The sequence below is a fragment of the Caloenas nicobarica genome, chromosome 2, assembly GCF_036013445.1.
Source record: "Caloenas nicobarica isolate bCalNic1 chromosome 2, bCalNic1.hap1, whole genome shotgun sequence".
Taxonomy (NCBI): domain Eukaryota; kingdom Metazoa; phylum Chordata; class Aves; order Columbiformes; family Columbidae; genus Caloenas; species Caloenas nicobarica.
The window spans coordinates 71,806,794-71,824,958 of record NC_088246.1 but is presented as its reverse complement, the minus strand read 5'-3'; the positions used below and the strand labels follow the sequence as shown (position 1 = coordinate 71,824,958).

Sequence of the window (18,165 nt, the reverse complement as noted above, 5' to 3'; positions counted from 1 at the left end):
AGCTGACCACACTTTTAAACCCAGGTGAAGCTCTCTGGGCTTCTTCCCCAACCCACACAGAGAGACGGCAGCACTGTACATCTGGGTTCGCTCCTCGCTCGGCGTCACTTCATGCTGAGAGTTGTGAGCAAAGGTCAAGTGAGGAAAAGTGACCAGGAGAAGTGTTCATCCATGATCTTGCACAGCTATGTGGCCTCTTTGAAATGGAGTAGGCCCCCTGAGGTGTTTTTACACGTATAGGGTAAGTTTAGGAACTACGTGCTAACATATCTGATCCTGAGCAAGCTGTGGCGACAGACCGTCTCAACTGTGACATTTTAAGGCTCTTGATTTGTGTTCAAGATGCGGGAATACGTCCCAGCCTGGCATAAGGGAACTAGCTTCTGTCAGAGGTAATGGGAAATCTGGCTGTTGTGTAGATGTGTGTTACTCTTTTTCTCTCTTCCTTTCTCTCCTCCTTTCTATGTTATACGATGTTTGAGTGCAATCTATTACTCGTTCTTAATCTGCATTGGTGCGCTGCTTTTCTTGTCTTACTACGGCTGTATCCGCCGCTGCTTTGCTCATAACGTTGTTGCGTCTATGATGTGGTTGTGTCCTCCAGTGTCTGAAGAGAGCCCCACATCCAATGAATCCGGCATCCTCCTCTCCCAAGATCCTACTACAGCTAAGCCAGTCCTGCTACTTCCCCCCAAAAAATCTGCCGCTTTCCCTGGAGACCATGAGGACACCCCAGTGAAACAGTTGTCCCTCCTCAAACAGCCCCCTGCCCTGCCTCCTAAACCTATTGCCAGGATTGCCAGCCACTTAACTGGTAAGTAGGTGTTCCTGGACCCCCGGCACTACCGCTTCCCTTATAGGAAAAACCTGCCCTTACAGCAAGGTTCTCGATGTCCTTCCTCCTTCTGTAACGCTGTTTGCACGTGTTGTTGTGTGTACTGGTAATGTATCTGTGTTGTACCTGGGGCAGGGAACATGCAGCATTTTCAGGGTATAACTTCATCAAGGTTGCTTCAGGGCACTTCCCCGCTCAGCTGTAATTACCTCAGACCGCCGCTGCGTTTCCTAACCCTCCTCACTCCTGTTCATCAAGACTTGCCATCACTACAAAAATTGCAGGATATGCTTTGATGGGAAGGGAAGTATCAGGAAAATACTAGGATATTTTTAAATGCCTTTAATGAGAAAAGGGTTGAGGGGAAAGGGAGAGTTTTACTTTCTCCTTTTGCCCTTTGTTTCGTCTCCCTTCAACAGCCATCTGGGCAGGTTCCCCTGCACACACCCTGTATCTTTCCATGTGTTTGTCTTTTACTTGGCCCCCTGATCCTTACACAGGCCATTCTGTCCCATGGCTTCTTGCCTTTCTGCTTCTCTGCTCACACTGCCTGCCTACCTGCTCGCCCTTTCCACCCCTGCTCTGCCTGATCCCCTCCCACTGGTGAGTCCTGATGATGATGGGCAGCTCCAGTTCCCAGCAACCAGGATTTTGGTGCCCTGTGGTTTGTGATGCAGTTTATTTTTCACTGCATGGCAGCTAGCAACAGTAGACAATACAGACTCTTTTTTGTATGTGTTCAAGGTGTTTTTACAACTGTCCAGACTCTTTGGGATTCAAAGCTCTAGATACATGTGGAAGGAGGATTAGTGGATCTTACCTGAGCTGTCTCCTCTCTTCAGGCTCTCATTTAGACCACTGAAGCAAAGGATTGCTACATTTACACAGACCAAAAGCAAAGATTCCCTAAACGCTTGCCTGCACCTTCTGAACGGTCTGCTTATAATTGCAGATGCTGCTCAGGAGGCAGCACCTCAAAATCCTAAGTTCAAGATGAGCTGTGGTGCACAGAATTCTGTACTGGAGCAGCTACTGGTCTTCTCACTGTGGTGCTCTTCTTGTGTTAATGCAGCCCTGATCTTTTCAGGGCTGATGTGAGAAATGCTCAGCCTACATTAATGCATTCTAGATGTTATTTTTTTTTTCCTGACAGTTAATACCCATTTTATTTGGGTATATATATATATATATATATATACAAGGAAAGAGCTCATTAGCAAAGTGCATGTTCTGGTTTTCTCTTGTATCTCTATGTAGTCTCTCTATGTTTCTGTTTGGATGACCACAGATTTTTGTTCTGTATAGTTTTGTTCGTTTTTTGTGGAATCTCTTTACTTTCTCACCTGCCACAATCTACACATAAAGGTTAGTATTTTGCCTTGTACTACAAACTGAATGGGCAGTTCTGCAGTCTGGTAAGCCAGGCAGCACTTTTAATGGCTTCAGGTGAGGACAAAACCAGCTTCCTGTGGTCTCTTATAACACTCTGTCCCAGTTACAAGAAGCTGCTCTGAAATGAGGCCAACATAGGGGAAATAAAAAAATAGGAATAGCATAGGAAACACATCAGGTACTAAATGTCTTTTGTTCATAAGCCTTCTTTTTGCAAGAAGTAGCAGAAGAATCAAAGGATGCAAAGGATGGATGTTTCTGGTGGGGTTTTTTTGCAGCTGTGAAGTAGAATTTGGCTTAAGATATCAACATAAATCAATTGCTTGATGGTGATGCCTTTCTAGTGAAACAGAACTGTGACTTCTCTTGCTTTGTGGTGATGGCCTTTAGTGGCCTCCTACATAAACTCTTGTATGGGCATATAGACAGACTCTTGTACGTGCATATACAGAACCTTCACAGAAAAGAAACAGAGATTCAGATTTATTCATGGGACCCTAATTTAATTGACAGTTATTCCTGGTAGAACTGAAAGCCTCATTTATACATACCTTATAAATAAAAGTATTAAACTTATTCTTAAGGGTCCATTTACTTTGGTGGTCTAGAGGATATATGTGTTGTTCAGTGCCTTGTGTTCTCCACTGGTAATTATTTTAGCTGTGTATAATCTTTGGAAATGAGCAACCAATCCTAATGAAGCACCCTCATCAGTGAGAAGCAGAATTAACGCTATTCTTTTACTAATTACACCAGAGACATCCTCAGCTTGTGTATGAGAAAACAAGTAAAAGCTGAATTCTGGAGTTCGGGTGAAGACTTTTCTGTTCTTGTTGCATACCCGTTTTTCTACTGAAGATTTTATGAGAAGGTTGAAGGACAAATTAAGACATACTAGGCATGGCTAATGGAGAGTGACAGTGGTTTAATGGTCTGGTAGCTCTGTTCAAGAAGACTGTGAGGGGAATTGCAATCTTGTGAAGGGTTCAGGTACACATTTGAAAATGCAGAAGCACGTCAACTTCTGTCTTAAGATACATTTATATTTATGTGTACACATGTTGATCCATTTGGTAAAAACATGTTTTATACAAACACAGCTGAGAACTTATAAAGTCACTACAGGTGTGGTCAGCAGAAAAAAAAAAAAGGGGGCAATATTTCAAACACAAAACTTGAGGCAAGAAAAGCTTTGTTTGAGTCTGACCACCTTCTTGCTGTGAACTTAACCTCAAAGTTCTTCAGTAAAGGCATGAAGACTGATTTGCAGGTTCGGCAAAGGACTTAATACAGGTTTTAGAAATGGAAAAGAAACATTCCTTACCCCTGAAAGCATCTGTAGACCATTTCAGACATCTGTCTGCCTGTGCCAAGACAAAGATTGGTCTTTCCCTCAATAAGAAATGCACACAAAAGAGCTGGCCTAAAGTAAACATGTAAGAGCACATTTAATTTTGGGGAGAATGAAAAGGAAAAATCTGTTTTAAAGGTGACAGGAAGAGGGAATTGCCTCTAGCAAATATATATCACACAGATTTGGCATGCTTCTTCGCAAGGCTGAGGTGCTGTAGGGAGAGGACAGTGCAGGAACGGGAGCAGAGCAGCCCCTGGGAGTGGTGCCACCACCACTGCAGAAGGTGCTCCCTGCTTTGCTTCACGCCATCTCTCATGCTCCTGACGCTGCTGCCTCCACAGGGAACATCCCTATCGCAGCACTGGGTGTGGAAGTGCCCGTGCAGCCCTAGAAGACAGCAACCCTGCGAGAAAACCAAGATCCGTAACAGTTTTGATGCCGTTGTTTCACTGCTATGCGTTTCCTGTTGGCCAGTCACCTTCTGGTGAGCATTCTACTGGTTTTCAAGCAGGATTATTATTGGACAACGTTCACAGACAGAATTTCTTTCGTCGTTTTAATTCTCCAGTATCCACATGCAGAACCTAGGCATTTAGGACAACACGTGCAGCCTCCGTACTTCGTTGAAAATGTAGGAGCAACCAAAATAATCACCTAGGACCAAATTTAATTGGACTGTTCAGGTGAAGTCCCCAGATCATAATAAAATCTCTAATGGCCAAAAGTGACAAGAAGACTGATCATATCCGATTTGACAGACAACATACCCCAGTGGTGTAAAGCTCCGTTTGATCTTGATTCATTAAGCTGTCACTTCTCACCAGCACATATGTTTTCTGAAATTAGATATTTTCCATTCAAACAACTGAATCACCAGTAACCTATAAAGCCCCATAAAACATCAGAGAACAAACTCTATGCCACTCAGCTGGGATCTCAGCAACATCTGAGTGTATTTGAGCCCAGAGTTAGCCTAATATTGCACTAGGGTGTAGCCTTGGTTCTATCTGGCTACTCAGCTATTGTATTTAAGGTCTGAAAAACCTTTTGCATTCTCTTGCTTGCTTCATTCAAGATTTCAAGCAGAGGCATAGCACATTCTTAATTCTGATATTGGGCCTTCTAGTTATGTCTCCATAGAGTAAGGGCTAATTCATAATTAGAGGCAAACTTTTGACAGGGTAGGATATGTTACAAGCTCCCAAAAGTTACTTCTGATACTGCAGACAAGCCAAGGATGAGTTGTGAGAACATAGATGCCTGGTGTCCTGCTGCATTGCCACACCACAGCTGATTATTAGTTACTGCGTTATAAAAGTATTTACAACTATAATTTATCCAATAAATATTCTCTGCAGTATTTTATAACCCAACAGTCACACGTGTCTCAGAAGCCAAGCCACTATCCACAAGCTTCCTCCTCTGTGATGTTACCTCCTGCTGTCTGATCTGGCAGGCCACATTCATGAAGACAGGTTACATTCACGTGGGGGACAATGGACAATTCTCTTTTCACTGTGTGCTTGAAGAAGAGGCAGCAGAGCAAAGGCATCTCCTTTACCAGCACCGTACCAGGTTCTCGCAGGAAACTGGACCCTGATGCAGTTGCTTTCCCCATAATTCTTCTACCAGCTGCTACCTGGGAGTACCTAGCACATATAGGCATCAGGAAATCCTCTCATCTTTGGAACTCCCTTCAAGGCTCTGCACAGAAATTCATTCAGAGCTGTACTTTCCAACCTTTAGGCTAAGCATGCTTTGCTTGTGTTCTCCAAATGGAACTTGAACCTTGGATGCATATGTGGTGCAGAAGAACAGCAGAGAATTTCTGTCTCAGATCTTCCCTGAAGACATGGCTGCAGATCTTGCTGCCGTCAGCAGGAGATGTATGGCAAATCTTTGAGAACAGTTTTTAAGTTGTCTTTATGAATCTGCTCAAAAACTCTTTGAAATAAACGAAGAGACTCCCGCTGTTCAGGCACAAGTGATTACCAGAGAGAAGACCTGAAAAAGTAGAAGGTACTTGTTCAAATGCTACAGCAAATATCAGGCACATCACCTCATTTCCACAGCGAACCTATCTCAACAAGCCATGCTGGCTTTTAACACTTTTTTTTTGCACGTTACTTTACAGAATTAATTCCTTGGCTGGAATTTAAAGAGTAACTCTTTACCATATAAGGTCATTCAGGTGGCAAGGAACCTCACCAAGTCTCTAGTCCATCCTCCTGCTCAAAGCAGGGCCAGCTATGGGACCACACCAGGTTGCTCAGGGCTTTATCCAACTGGGTCTTGCAAACCTCTAAGGATGCCAGCTGCACAACCAATCTGAGCAAACTGGTTCCACTGTTTGGCTCTTCTGATGGGAGAAAACATTGTCCTTATAATCCAGTTTTGAACCTCTCTTGTTTCAGTTTTTGCCCACTGTCTCTCTCCTCCCACCATGCACCACTGGGAAGAGCCTGGCTCCACCCTATTGATGACCTTCTCATAGGTACTGGAGAGCTGCTGTTAGGTACCCCGCGTGCAAGCTATCTTTTCTCTGAGCTGAAAAAGCCCCAGTCCCTCAGCCTCTCCTCACAGGTCAGGTGCTCGAGCCCTTGACCATTGTGGTGGCCCTCTACTCATTCTGGGTTTTTGATGTCTTTCTCGGGAGGTCCTAAACTTGGCACCAGAATCTAGATTCAGCCTAAGGAGTGCTGAATAGAAGGGGAGTAATCCCTTGATGATTTGGCTGTGTTTCTACTGATACAAGCCAGGAGGCTGTTGGACTTCCTTGATGGTGGGTACAATGCTGCCTCCTGTTCGGCATCACAAGGAGTTAAGAAAGACCTTTTCTGCCACTGGCAGGATAACAAACGTAGCCAGCTCTGCCACAGTCCGGGATGCTCAGGCATGCCCTCTTTGTCCACACAGTAGTTGTGCTGGGGCAGAATTTGAGGATTTTAAAGAGCTTTTCTAGCAATGCTGCTGGAGCAGTATTTGCTGCAATACATCCAGAACTTCCTAGCACCCTGTCTGCAACAGTTATATCTGCAACATGTACCAACCAACTCCCCAGACACGTTCAGTGGTGAGGAAGCATCAGACTTGGTGTACTTGTTGTACAGCTCCAGTACACCACAAACACATCAGAAAAACCATACATGAGCAAACATTCTGTGCAGCAAATAAAAGTACACTTTTCTATCTCCCGAAAACCCAAAAGGAAATGCAGCAACTGTAGGTATTGGGAAAATTATCTATACGGAAGGAGTAAGGGCTGACCTGCTTGTCTGATGTGCAGCAAATATTGTGGCATCCAGAACTGTCTCTTAAGTAATTTATTGTCATCATCAGTGGGAAGGTTTCTATGTCTAACAACTCTTTCATCGATTCTGGCACAGTTATTACTTAACCATGCACAGTCCTGAGTGGTCACAACCCCGTTGGGAGCCAACATCTTGCAAAATTGCTCATTATTCTTTTGAGCATGAAGAACCTCAGCCAAAAGAAATTAATCAGACTTGTGCACCTGGCTTCACACAGTTTTCTTTGGTCGGATGAGCGCATTGTGCAATGATTTAAGACTCTGGTAATGTTCCACTGAGAAGACACTTATCACAGATTCCTTATTCATATTTCCCCTGTCCAGCTTCTTATTCATCTACAGATGTCCATGTCTGATGAATATTCCATGCGTCTCATTTCACGAGACGGTAACTGTTTCCACCCCTGGTTCATACATCACATGCATTGTGAAATCAAAACAAATCAAGGAAAGAACTGTAGAACTCAGTCATCTCACTCTTACATGCAGGGACAAGTTGTTGTCTCCTTTACTCCAGGTGATGGTAGTGCAGTTCCCAACAGCATGCCTGGAGACCATGGATTTGAGCAAGGCCTCATCTGTTCAGCACACTCTCACCACTCAGTAAAACTTGCAGTATGAAGTTTCCATTACTGATGTCACTGAAGATATACTGACACATTTCTGAATGAATGGATCGAAATCTTCTCCCATTGCAGTCATTCTCCTTTTAGCCATTTTTTTAACAGGCAAGTAGAATTCTCCTGAAGGTGAAGGGCAGACAAGTAGATTTAATGCCTCAGGTTCGTTTTCAAGGCTCTATTTAGGTATTAGGGCCATGTTCAGACAGGCTCAAGTGCTTGGGTGAAACACAGTCGGTCTGAATAAAGCCTTACATTAAAAACAATGGGCAACATTTTTGGCAGGTGCCCAGTGGAGTCACCCAGCACTGGTACCACTGAAAACACATGGATGTGAAGGATTTCTTTAAATTTAAGTGGAAACTAAAGGTCCATGCCTTTGTTGTAGAGAGAGTGAACCAGAGTATGCACATCTGATTCATGATGGAGTATGTAGTTGCTCAGGACAGTTAAGCTAGGTGTGTTCTCCCATGCAACTCCAAAGCTGCAGTGCCTCTATCACAACTCTACTAGATGAATGCTTGCATGAGAAAGGAAATTTTCACTATATTTTAGATGAAAGATGAATAATTCCTGTTTGCTTTATACCTGAACCTTTTGGCATGTTGTACTTGCTCCCAACATCCGATATTGTTCTAATCCTCAGAATCACAGAAGGCAGCAAATCCAGTTGTTAGTCCCAGTTACTCTTTTGTCAGAAGCAAGAGATGCCTGCAGTTGGGATCTCTTTGAATTCACCATTAAGGATGACTCCCCTACATCAGACACAGAACAGTGGGACATCCAGGCACAGGCACTGTCAGATGAAGACTTTAATTGAGATGCAGCAGCAAAGGATCTAAAACCAACAGTCAAACCTGCACGTTTCAGAATGGAAGTGTGGATCTCAGTGTAGTCTTTGTAATTCAGGACCAGCTCTAGAAGTGAAATTGCCTGGAGCACAAATGTATGAAAACACTTTGTTACTATAAATTCCATAGGAGCCATATTCTCAAAGCTCTGTACAATTTACTCTTTGCTCTTTCTGTTATTTACCTGTTATTGAAGAGGTGTGTTCTTTTATGCAGGATACAAAGAGGAAATACACACAGATAATGTGTGTATAAGAAAAACACAGTAACTTGGAGAACTTCCTGTGCTTGAAAAGAAAATCCTGAAAGTCTTTTTTTTCTACTGTACAGAAGGCAATCTGCTTTAGAGGAGAGGGCAGTGCCCTGTGGCTGGGCAATCCCATGAGGTAGACTTCAGCCTTGATGGAACCATCAGAAGAATTTTTGCCTTCAAGAGACAACATGTCAAGTGGCTATGATATTGCATTCAAAGCCAAAAGACTTTCTACTCTCTGTAACTCTCTCACTCTGCAACACGGGAAGATGACTTTCTCTCCATGCCTCTATTTCATCTTTGCACACCCTTTGCCACTCCTGTGTCTTTAGCCTATAAGCCCTCTGAAGAAAGGGAAAACCTACCATCAGCACATTGTTCCTAGCGTAGTAAAAATAGTAGTATCAAGTGGATACTGTGGATGCAGTGAATCTACGACTAGCACTTTAAAAAGTCTAATGTCATATCTGAGCTTGACTCCATGCAAGGTCTTTTTCCACATTACTGTCGTTAACAGAAGTGTTAGTGCTTGGAAGTCCTAGTGTCAGCCTTGTGCACCATGGCTAGCAGATATGGATACCAGTATAGGCAATACCCAGAATAGGCCAGGAGGGAGAAAAGAATAAAGAGGGCAAGGGGAAGGATAGTTAATGCTAAAAAGAACCATCTGGAAAAGATCTGTAGAAATCTGATCTCACTTAGGAGAATGATGACCTTTGAAATCTGGAGAGCAACATCTTACTCCCAAGCTTTCTCAGGTCAAAAGAAGATTCTGGCCCTTCAGTTCCTTTACTGTGTTCCAGCAAGAAGAGTGAACTGAAGCAACAAGAGGCCAAAGAGCATGCAAGCCTTGCCTGTAGAGCTGCATTGGAGAGCCAAATGTCTGTGATATTCCAGGCTGGAAAGGGCCTGGCCTTCCTCCTAAACACAAACTTGCAGTTGCAGCTCACAGCAAATATACTTGCCCTCATTTTTGCTCTTAGCATGCATTGTGACCATTTCCCACACCCATTTTGAGAATGACAAGCCCTCCCATTACTTTTTCTCCCTTCTGGAAACATGCCACAGTGCAACTCCAAAAATCAGCATCCTGCAGTTGAGTCCTGGCAGGGAGGTTTGCTCGCGGACCTCTCATTGATTTCCCATGGAAGTCAGGGGAGCCTTTGCCTGGCAGGTCAACTGTGTGATTCAATGAACATGCCTAGAGTTAAAAAGGTTAAAATTCAGTGCTTGAGTCCAGAGAAAAGTGCCTGCCAAGTCTTCTGTAAAAGAATACATTAATTGTAGCAATTTTCTGCCCTTTATCGTTTTCTCCTCCTGTTCCCTTTGTTTTTCCAGACCACTCCTGTTTAGTATTCAAACCCTATTTCTTTTCTTTCTTGCCCTATAATGTAATTTTTAACACCAGATGTTTTGCATATTACAAAGCTGTAAGAAATGTGACTTGTAGTAATTGCACTGCAGTGTCTGAGAAGGATCAGGAGTCCCTGAGCTTTTGCTCCAGCAGTGATGGTAGTGAGTCATCCTGTAACTTCAGACACCAATTTACTCTTCCCCTATTTGCATCCCTGTTAAGCGGGAGACATCACGCTTACCTCACAGGACTGTCTTGGAGCATTAGAGCTTTAAAACGTCAAAGTGTGCCAAAGCCTTGTTAAGCATTGCTTAACGTGCTATTTAAGGGGCATGCACAGCCCTGGGATGTTTTTTGTGAGGCTCAGAAGTGCTGCAAAACAACAGTATTTTTTTCTGAAGAGCATGCTAAGCACACACAATGCAGAGTTGTCTGTCACAGCAGGGAAGGGTTGCACACTGCTGCCTCAACTAGCAACCTCAGTACCTGCCCACCCAGGCAGCTACTCTGATCTCCATCTTTCTGACATGAAAATTAATACCAGGGCCTCTCTTTCTTCTGTTTTAGATCCTGGCGCTCCTGTGAAACTGCCTTGTATGCCAGTTAAACTGTCGCCTCCACTACCTCCAAAGAAAGTCATGATTTGCATGCCTTTAGGGGGGCCAGACCTCTCTCTCTCATCCTATTCCACGCAGAAGAGCTCCCAGCAGCCTTTGACCCAGCACCATCACACTGTCCTGCCATCCCAGTTGGCAGCTCACCAGCTCCAGTACAGCGGCCACAGCCAGCACCTGCCTTCTGGGTCCAGCACGTTGCCCATTCACCCCTCAGGGTGCCGGATGATAGAGGAACTGAACAAAACGCTAGCCATGACCATGCAGAGGCTAGAAAGGTAATGGATCAACTTCTTAAATTACCTGTTGTTGTGCACTGTGTCCTCTTAATCTCAGCATCAATATCACCACTTGAGGTTATGTTGATAGTACTTGAATCCAGCCACAGAGAGAGGGAAAGAGCCTTTCCAGGCTTGTTCAACAAGTTTGTGGCAGAAAGGAGAAAAAGACCAGATTTCCTGAATCCCGTTGTCCTGTTCAAGGAGCTACATAATACAGCCAATGGAGAAGATGTCGATAGGACCTGCTTAGCTTGCAATATCTACTGCAGAGTGCATAGCTGCAAAGCTCTGGTTATGTGGAGATTGCTAAAAAAAAAAAAAAAATAGTGGGGGCGGGGGGAAGGAAGTGGAAAATTCAAAAAAAAAGAAAAAAAATAACAAATTTGCCTACTCAACCATACTAATTAGTATTACCAATTAGCTTGAAACAACCTATAAGGACTTCTTACAAGTCACTCAGTGGGGTTCTAATATACTATTTCAATTAATTTAAATTATGCATTCGATCTTAAAGTAAGTAACCCATTCCACAGCAGCTACCATCTTAGCCATTTGCATCTGGAGGAAGGTTGTATATGTGATCAGAAGAGCCTTGCCCACCTTGGGGCTGTTTTCTATTGCTGTCACTTGTGGGTGTCTCTGAATGCTGCTTCGAATAGCCTGAGTAAGTGAAGCATGTTGTATAAATGCAAGCTGTCCTCCTAGACTGCAAGATCAGCAAGCTTTGGAAAATTTATTTTATCTTGTAGAGCAAAATTGAGCAAGTCCCAGAATAGGGAAGGTAGTCCAAAAAATTACATGTTCTATTTAGTACCAAGGGCAGCTTTGGGGCCAGCTTGTTCTAGGAGCATCAGATCATCCTTCCGTTAGACGGGAAGCTAAAATATTTGATCTGACAGACGAAATGCCTAATAATTTGCCCCAATGCCTCATTGTGATAATGTTACCTTTGTTATAGCTCATGGTTAAAAATAATTCAATTAGGGATGGCAGATTCTCCTTATTGCTTGAAAACCAAGCCAGGGCTGTCCCACACTGTCAGCTTATTTTAGTGCCAGGATAGCAAGACCTCCGTGGTTACATCAGGGGACTAATGTTTCTGCAGCATGGGGGAATTCTCTGCTGGGGCAAAACACTTTGGGCTATGAGGGAGATTCCACTTCCCATCAGTAAAAGGGCTGTAGCAGTAGGATTGGAAAGAGCATCCACAGCACCCCCCTGTGCCCAGTGACGACCCAATGACCTCTCACGTTGCCAGCAGGACTGGTTAGATGCATCTGCATCACCCCAAAGCTTGGTGCTCCAAGTACAGAGGGTGACTGGTGTCTCCCAAAGGTTCCCAGCACAGGTTGGATGTCTTACAGTGTGGCAACCACTGCGTGCAGAAGGCACTTTGTTATCCTGAGCCCAGTGACATCTCTCAGAGTATGACTTCATTGTGGCATCTGTTGCCCCACAGCAATAAATGCTCCAATTTCCTCGCATCCATCATGTTGATGTCTGCAGATACGTTCAGCTGATTTAAAGAAGGTGATGCTGTTTGGTTTTGACTATTAACTTGAAGCTGAAGCTCTGCTGCTTGTTAAAAACAATAAGCAAGGATTCATTTCCCAATATGAAGCAGTTGCCTCCCTTCGCAGAAGAAAATAAGAAAAGGTTGTGGTACTGATATTTCACATTCAAAATCAAAATGAATCCTAGTTCATTATATTACAGACAGTTGATTTTTTCATAGGCTTTTTGCGTTGATTAACTATTATTTCAATCATGAAATAAAGTATTGAGTACTTCAGTTATTCTCCTTGTCAAAACAAATCAATAACGTTTGCATTCACAAGAGAGAAGATCGGTTATGACGGTTTCCTCTGCAACAGTGATTGTTACTTTCATATTATGTAGAGGTAAAGTGTTTGAAAGTATTTACAGGTCTGTGGAGCTGACGCTGTTAAATTCTTAAATTGCTCTTTCAAGCCACATTGTGATCTTAGGAAATTTGCTAAGTTTTTTCGAAGATGTGCACGGATTTTTAACTTGGGAGAGGATTATTTGCACCAAATGCCACTGTTTTCTGTTATTTTTGACAGTAGTTCTGTTTCCTTAAGTGTATAAAATCTGGATTAAAACCAACAGAAATTATACTGCAGTATTTGTCATTGGACACTTTAGCCCAGAAGTCCCCAGGGCCTGTTAAAACTGCAAAGATCCTAGATCTGCTTTCCTCTATTTAAAATTTAGTAGTCTGCTCACATGTGTTGCATGCACAGGTTATCCAGTGACATCCTGAGCTTTACTGTTCCTTCCAAGATAACAATGTACTGGGTCACTGCTCTTGGGTCAATAATCTTGAGGAGATGAGAGAGCCTGGCAGGTCTCTGAGGCACCTTCTGGGGAATGCAAAGTTCATAGGCAGCATTTTTTTTGCTGATCTTAGTCTTTATCATGAAAGAATCCTACAACTTCATAGAGTAATTGCCATGATGCTGCAGTAATAATTCTGCCAAGTCTGGTAATTTGGGGGATTATTTAGAATAGTGTTTTGCTTTTAATAAGAGAGGATCATGTAGACAAGCTCAGATGAGTTTTCTGCTCTAAATTTTTTATCTTTTTTTGCCTTCAGGAATTTTTTTTTCTTGCCTGTGTCTGTTTCTTTGGTCCTGGTGCAGTGGAAGCTCCTCAAACCTGTTAAACTCCATTGATGTACACTGAATCCATAGCCAATTCATACCAACTCCACATTTTGCCCAGTAAACTTAGACCTCACAACTCTTCTCTCCGCCAGGACTGCGAGCATGGATGGGAACAAAGAATAAAAGACTAAAACATCCCCTTCTTCTAACAATCTGGATTTTTTGCTTTCACAGATAAGGTCTGTGGAATTTGGGTAGCCTAACAACATCTTAAGACTCATACTTGAAATCAGTGCTTTGCCAATGTGCCAGAAGCTTGCCAAAGAAAAATGAGCTGTCCCTCTGTACCAGCCTGGAAGCCAGAAGTTATTTTGCTTGTTTGACCTTGAGAAAGCTACTGAGCTTCTCTACCTCTCTATTCCCCTCTTCAGGAGTGGTTGCATGCTACTGCCTTGCCTAGGTCTAGTGCATATTAATAATTTAATGTCTTAAGGTATATCAGCTGTTCTCATGACTTAAAATGGCAGTTAATTCCTGCATTTTTTAAATTCAGTTTTATTACAGACATCATAGAACATTAAATTCATTTGCACACTTAACACTTTTGATTGCAAACATTTTCTTGTAGTCATAACATCTATTCATAACCTATTCTCAGAAGGGCAGTCTGCCCTGTGTCATAGTGTGACTATTATGACATGTCATTTGTGCTGCCAGTTTGCCTCTATTTTTGCTGATAAATTACCAGCTTTATGATAGATTAAGTTGAAACAGAGAAGAGTGTAATTACCACGTAACCTTTTTTCTGCAACCTCTGTTGCCGATTTGTGCCCTACTGCAAACGACTTTCCCCTTCAGCCCAAAGGAAATGAGTCAAGCGTAAGTAAAACTCTAGACTCTGGCCTGATTTTTTTACCATTTAAGAATGCATTTTAAGAGTTGGTGAAAATCTGATAAGCCCTGCCACCAAAATCTGCAGAAAGTTTCATCCTCCTGAGTGGATTGGAGTGGAAAGATCTTGCACAAAAAGACGTGTATCACAAACAGCAGCAATGAAAGCTTTAGAAACCCGTTTGTGCCACTGGAATGTATCTTTAATTTTGACTTAGAGAGGCAGCTTCTTGATCTGAGATAGCCTTGTTTTCTGCCTTGCCCATATAGTTCTCCATCTGTCTGGAAAGGTGACAATTAATTTCAATTACCGTGTGGGCTCTTGTACTCTCGCAACTGAATCAAGGCCTCAGTTTGCTCAGCGTCTGTACTAAAGAGCTGTTAAGTGGCAATATCTCACCCTGAGCTGGAGTTGCAGCTGTGACAGAGCAGTGAAAAATCGTGGTGTCCAAAAAGACAGTGTGAGAGACCAGTTCCTCTGGGACACCCAGTTCAGCTTCAGACTGTAGATTTATGAAATGAAATGAATTAGACATTCCTGCCAGTGTCTTGTAAATCTTAGAAAATGTATTTGAGTCAGAAAATATTTATCTCCCATAAAACTTGTCGTGAGAATTGCTTTATGTCTAAACTTTAGCATTGCCTAAGGATAGAAACACTTAATATTTACAGCTCTGCCTTCTCTCTCTGTCTCTCACACATATGCCTGTGTTGTATAAATGTGTATATACGATGGTTTGAAGTTTTTTTCAAATTTTTGTTTTAACTGATAAGTACAGAAGAATGTGCTGTGGATCTGAAAACATGCTGATAAAAATGTAACTCTTTGTTCCAAAATCAAAGAGCCTGGGATGACAGATGAGAAGTGAACATTTTTTTTCCCCACTAGATTTTACAGGAGGGATTTCACTTTTTTCTTTTTCGATTTTGTCTCTATCATGAGTCATTCACATGCTTAAATTCTGATTTAAATATTTTCTTGCTAGATTGCAAGCTACACTGGTGTAACTTTTTTGCTGTTTTGAGCATGTAAAGACGATGCAACAGTAATTGCAAGTGCTTGTACTAGTCACCCATGAATTATTCAAATCTATGTGTAAAGATACATCTATCTTCTTAAAATAAGCACTTGCTTGTCTGCAGCTTTGTTCTCTCATTTTGTTGCAAAACACAAAGTTGATTTAAAATGGACTGTTTTAAACGATAGTGTGCTTTTTGGTAAATAATGCTACAAAATTTTGTGGTGTAGACCACCTGACCATGGGGGGTTTTTGCTAATGACCCAGAGGAGATTATACACAATGGAAATATCCAGTGACCTTGATTCGTCTTTCTTAAGTATACTGCAATACTGCATGTATTTCACAAGTGCTTTGCTTAGACAGCTGACTTAGTCAAAATGCTGTGGAAAAGGCTGATTTTAATCAAGAAGAACACAAAACACCAGGAAGAATGAGGGGCTTAAAATAGCAAGTAGTATTACCAAGAAAGTGGATGATTCAGAAAAATTACAATGAGATGAGAAGCTGCCTATTTCTAGATCACTAGTTCAAATAAAGATGTAGTGTGGTAATTTGTAAATCTTGTTGCCATCCGATACCTACTTGGTAACCTAAAGGGGTGAACCACTTTGATATCTGCTACCCTATGGGCATGGATGCATCTGTAGCATACGTGCATCCTTCACAGAACAGGGAAGCACCAAATGCTCCTGGATGCTGAACTACTTTTTGCTCCTTTCGTTTGTACTTCCAGAAGGGAATGAATGAACTTGTACTTTCTGTGTATGTATTGTTTTAAAATTAAGTGAATGATCCAGTTGTTGTGTTCACTGTTGAAGGGGTTTTTTTTGTTTTTCGGGGGGTTTTTTTTAGCAATGTTAACAGAATTTCACAGCGTTTTAGTTTCTCTTGGAAATTTAATTCCAGTTTTTTTAATTTCCTACCTTTCCTCTTAAAAAGAGTTACACAAAAAATAGGCTACAGAGAAACCATGTTTTAAAATGAAGTTAATAAAATTAAAATTAGTAAAGCACATCAATAATTTAAAAGTTATTTGAAGTAGTGCATTTAGGCATTGTTAGGAGAATTCAGCTGATGAATTCTAAAACTACTTCCAGGATTTGAAAAATCCTGCATTCAGGTGAGGCCTTTTCTCCTTCCTGCCTGCATACCAGTGGAGAGGTGACACAGACACTGGCCTGAAGACATTCGTCAGTCTGAGTAGCTGGTGCAATTCCCACCAAGCCTTGAGACTGTATTTGCTGCAGATCTTGTTCTCAGTCCAGACTGTCAGTGTTTCTGCCTGCACGATGTCCTACCTTGCCCTAACGAGTGTCGTACATTAAATCTAATGTGTACTCAGTTTAAACCCATTAAATGTCTTCCTGGTCATGAAGAACTTTCTGTCCTCATTTCTTCTCAAAAAGGGATGAAAGACCCCTACTTCCCTAAATACAGTGAGAGAGGCAATTCAGTCTTCCATTGAGCTGTTTCCTTTAGTTTATTTATTTGTTTTTCTTTCCCAACAGCTCTGGTTTACACACAGGTGACAATGTTACAAAAACAGGACCTGTGGGCCTTCCAGACATGAGACAAGTGCCAACTGTTGTGATCGAATGCGATGACAATAAAGAAAATGTGCCTCATGAAACCGACTATGAAGATTCTTCCTGCCTCTACCCAAGACAGGAAGAGGAGGAAGAGGAAGATGAAGATGAGGATAACTCATTATTTACAAGTAAGACTCATTCCATTTTTTCCTTCTCATTTATTTAATTTTTCCTCTGAACTCTCAGTACACAAGGGAAATGCAAGGCCTCTGAATTTTCATTCCCGACTGTGGCTTTTGCATCTTTCAGGACATGACTACATGGGGACACCTGGTAAATTAATCCAAAATAACACGTGGTATGAATCTATAGTGATTTCCCTAATCCACATGAATCCCTGTCTGGGTAGCACTCAGACAGAATTCAAACGAGTGGGTTTGGCTTATATTAGTTCACTTCCAACCTGACTTTTGGATTCACTTTCCCAAGTATCTGTCATGTAGAGAAGCCCTGTCTTTGGCTTAAGTCAAGATCAGCTCAATAGAGTTACTTCAGGATGATGAAATAAGTGCCACTGATAGAGAATCAGGGCTTTTATAGATAGTAAGTATTAAATAATGTCAGAATCATAAGTCTACACGTACTTTGAAAGGGGTCATGATCAGAGAATTGGGCTGAGATAAGAAGAGAAGAGGTTAATTGATAGCCATATCACAGTTACAGTCTGGAGAGGGACCTGTGGCCCCTTCCTGACCCATCTGAGAAACCCATCACCTGCCTCAGTGTGGCATCATAAGGCTGTCCCATGAAGACAAGATACCATACTTTGTGAATGACAACTGCTTGTCATCCTGCAGTTTGAACTGAAGTTTCGGGCCCTTGGGTTTCTTTTCTTTGGAAAACTGGAAGCAGTACAAACAAATGACACCCATTTTAAAACACACACAAAGAAGGGCATATTTCATCTCAGAATCCTCCTTTACACAGCAAGTGAAATTAAGCAGTCTTTGCTCTTGAACTAAGAAACAGAGCAGAACTGCACTATCTCGCACTCTCCTGCCACAGCCCAAAATCTCTCATGGATGTGTGTCTCCTTGTCTGCTTGTGTCTGTCTTCCCTGCTCAGACTGCTTTGGATGCAAGCCTAGGAAAGCAAGTGTGGGCCATGAAAGGCCACTGGTTTTCACAGTTTCTTTGCCACTGTCACTGCCTGAGAAGCAGTGTCAATTAATG

The 18,165-nt window shown here is 42.3% G+C and overlaps 1 protein-coding gene across 1 annotated transcript in view; it reads left to right on the top strand.

Annotated features, from left to right (window-relative positions):
* PHACTR1 (phosphatase and actin regulator 1) overlaps positions 1-18,165 on the top strand; it is a 308,817-nt gene that overhangs the window by 243,866 nt on the left and 46,786 nt on the right. The window contains exons 8-10 of the mRNA XM_065629081.1: positions 605-814; positions 10,537-10,861; positions 16,913-17,121. Of these exons, the coding sequence (XP_065485153.1) occupies positions 605-814; positions 10,537-10,861; positions 16,913-17,121 (744 nt within the window). The remainder of the gene's footprint in view (positions 1-604; positions 815-10,536; positions 10,862-16,912; positions 17,122-18,165) is intronic.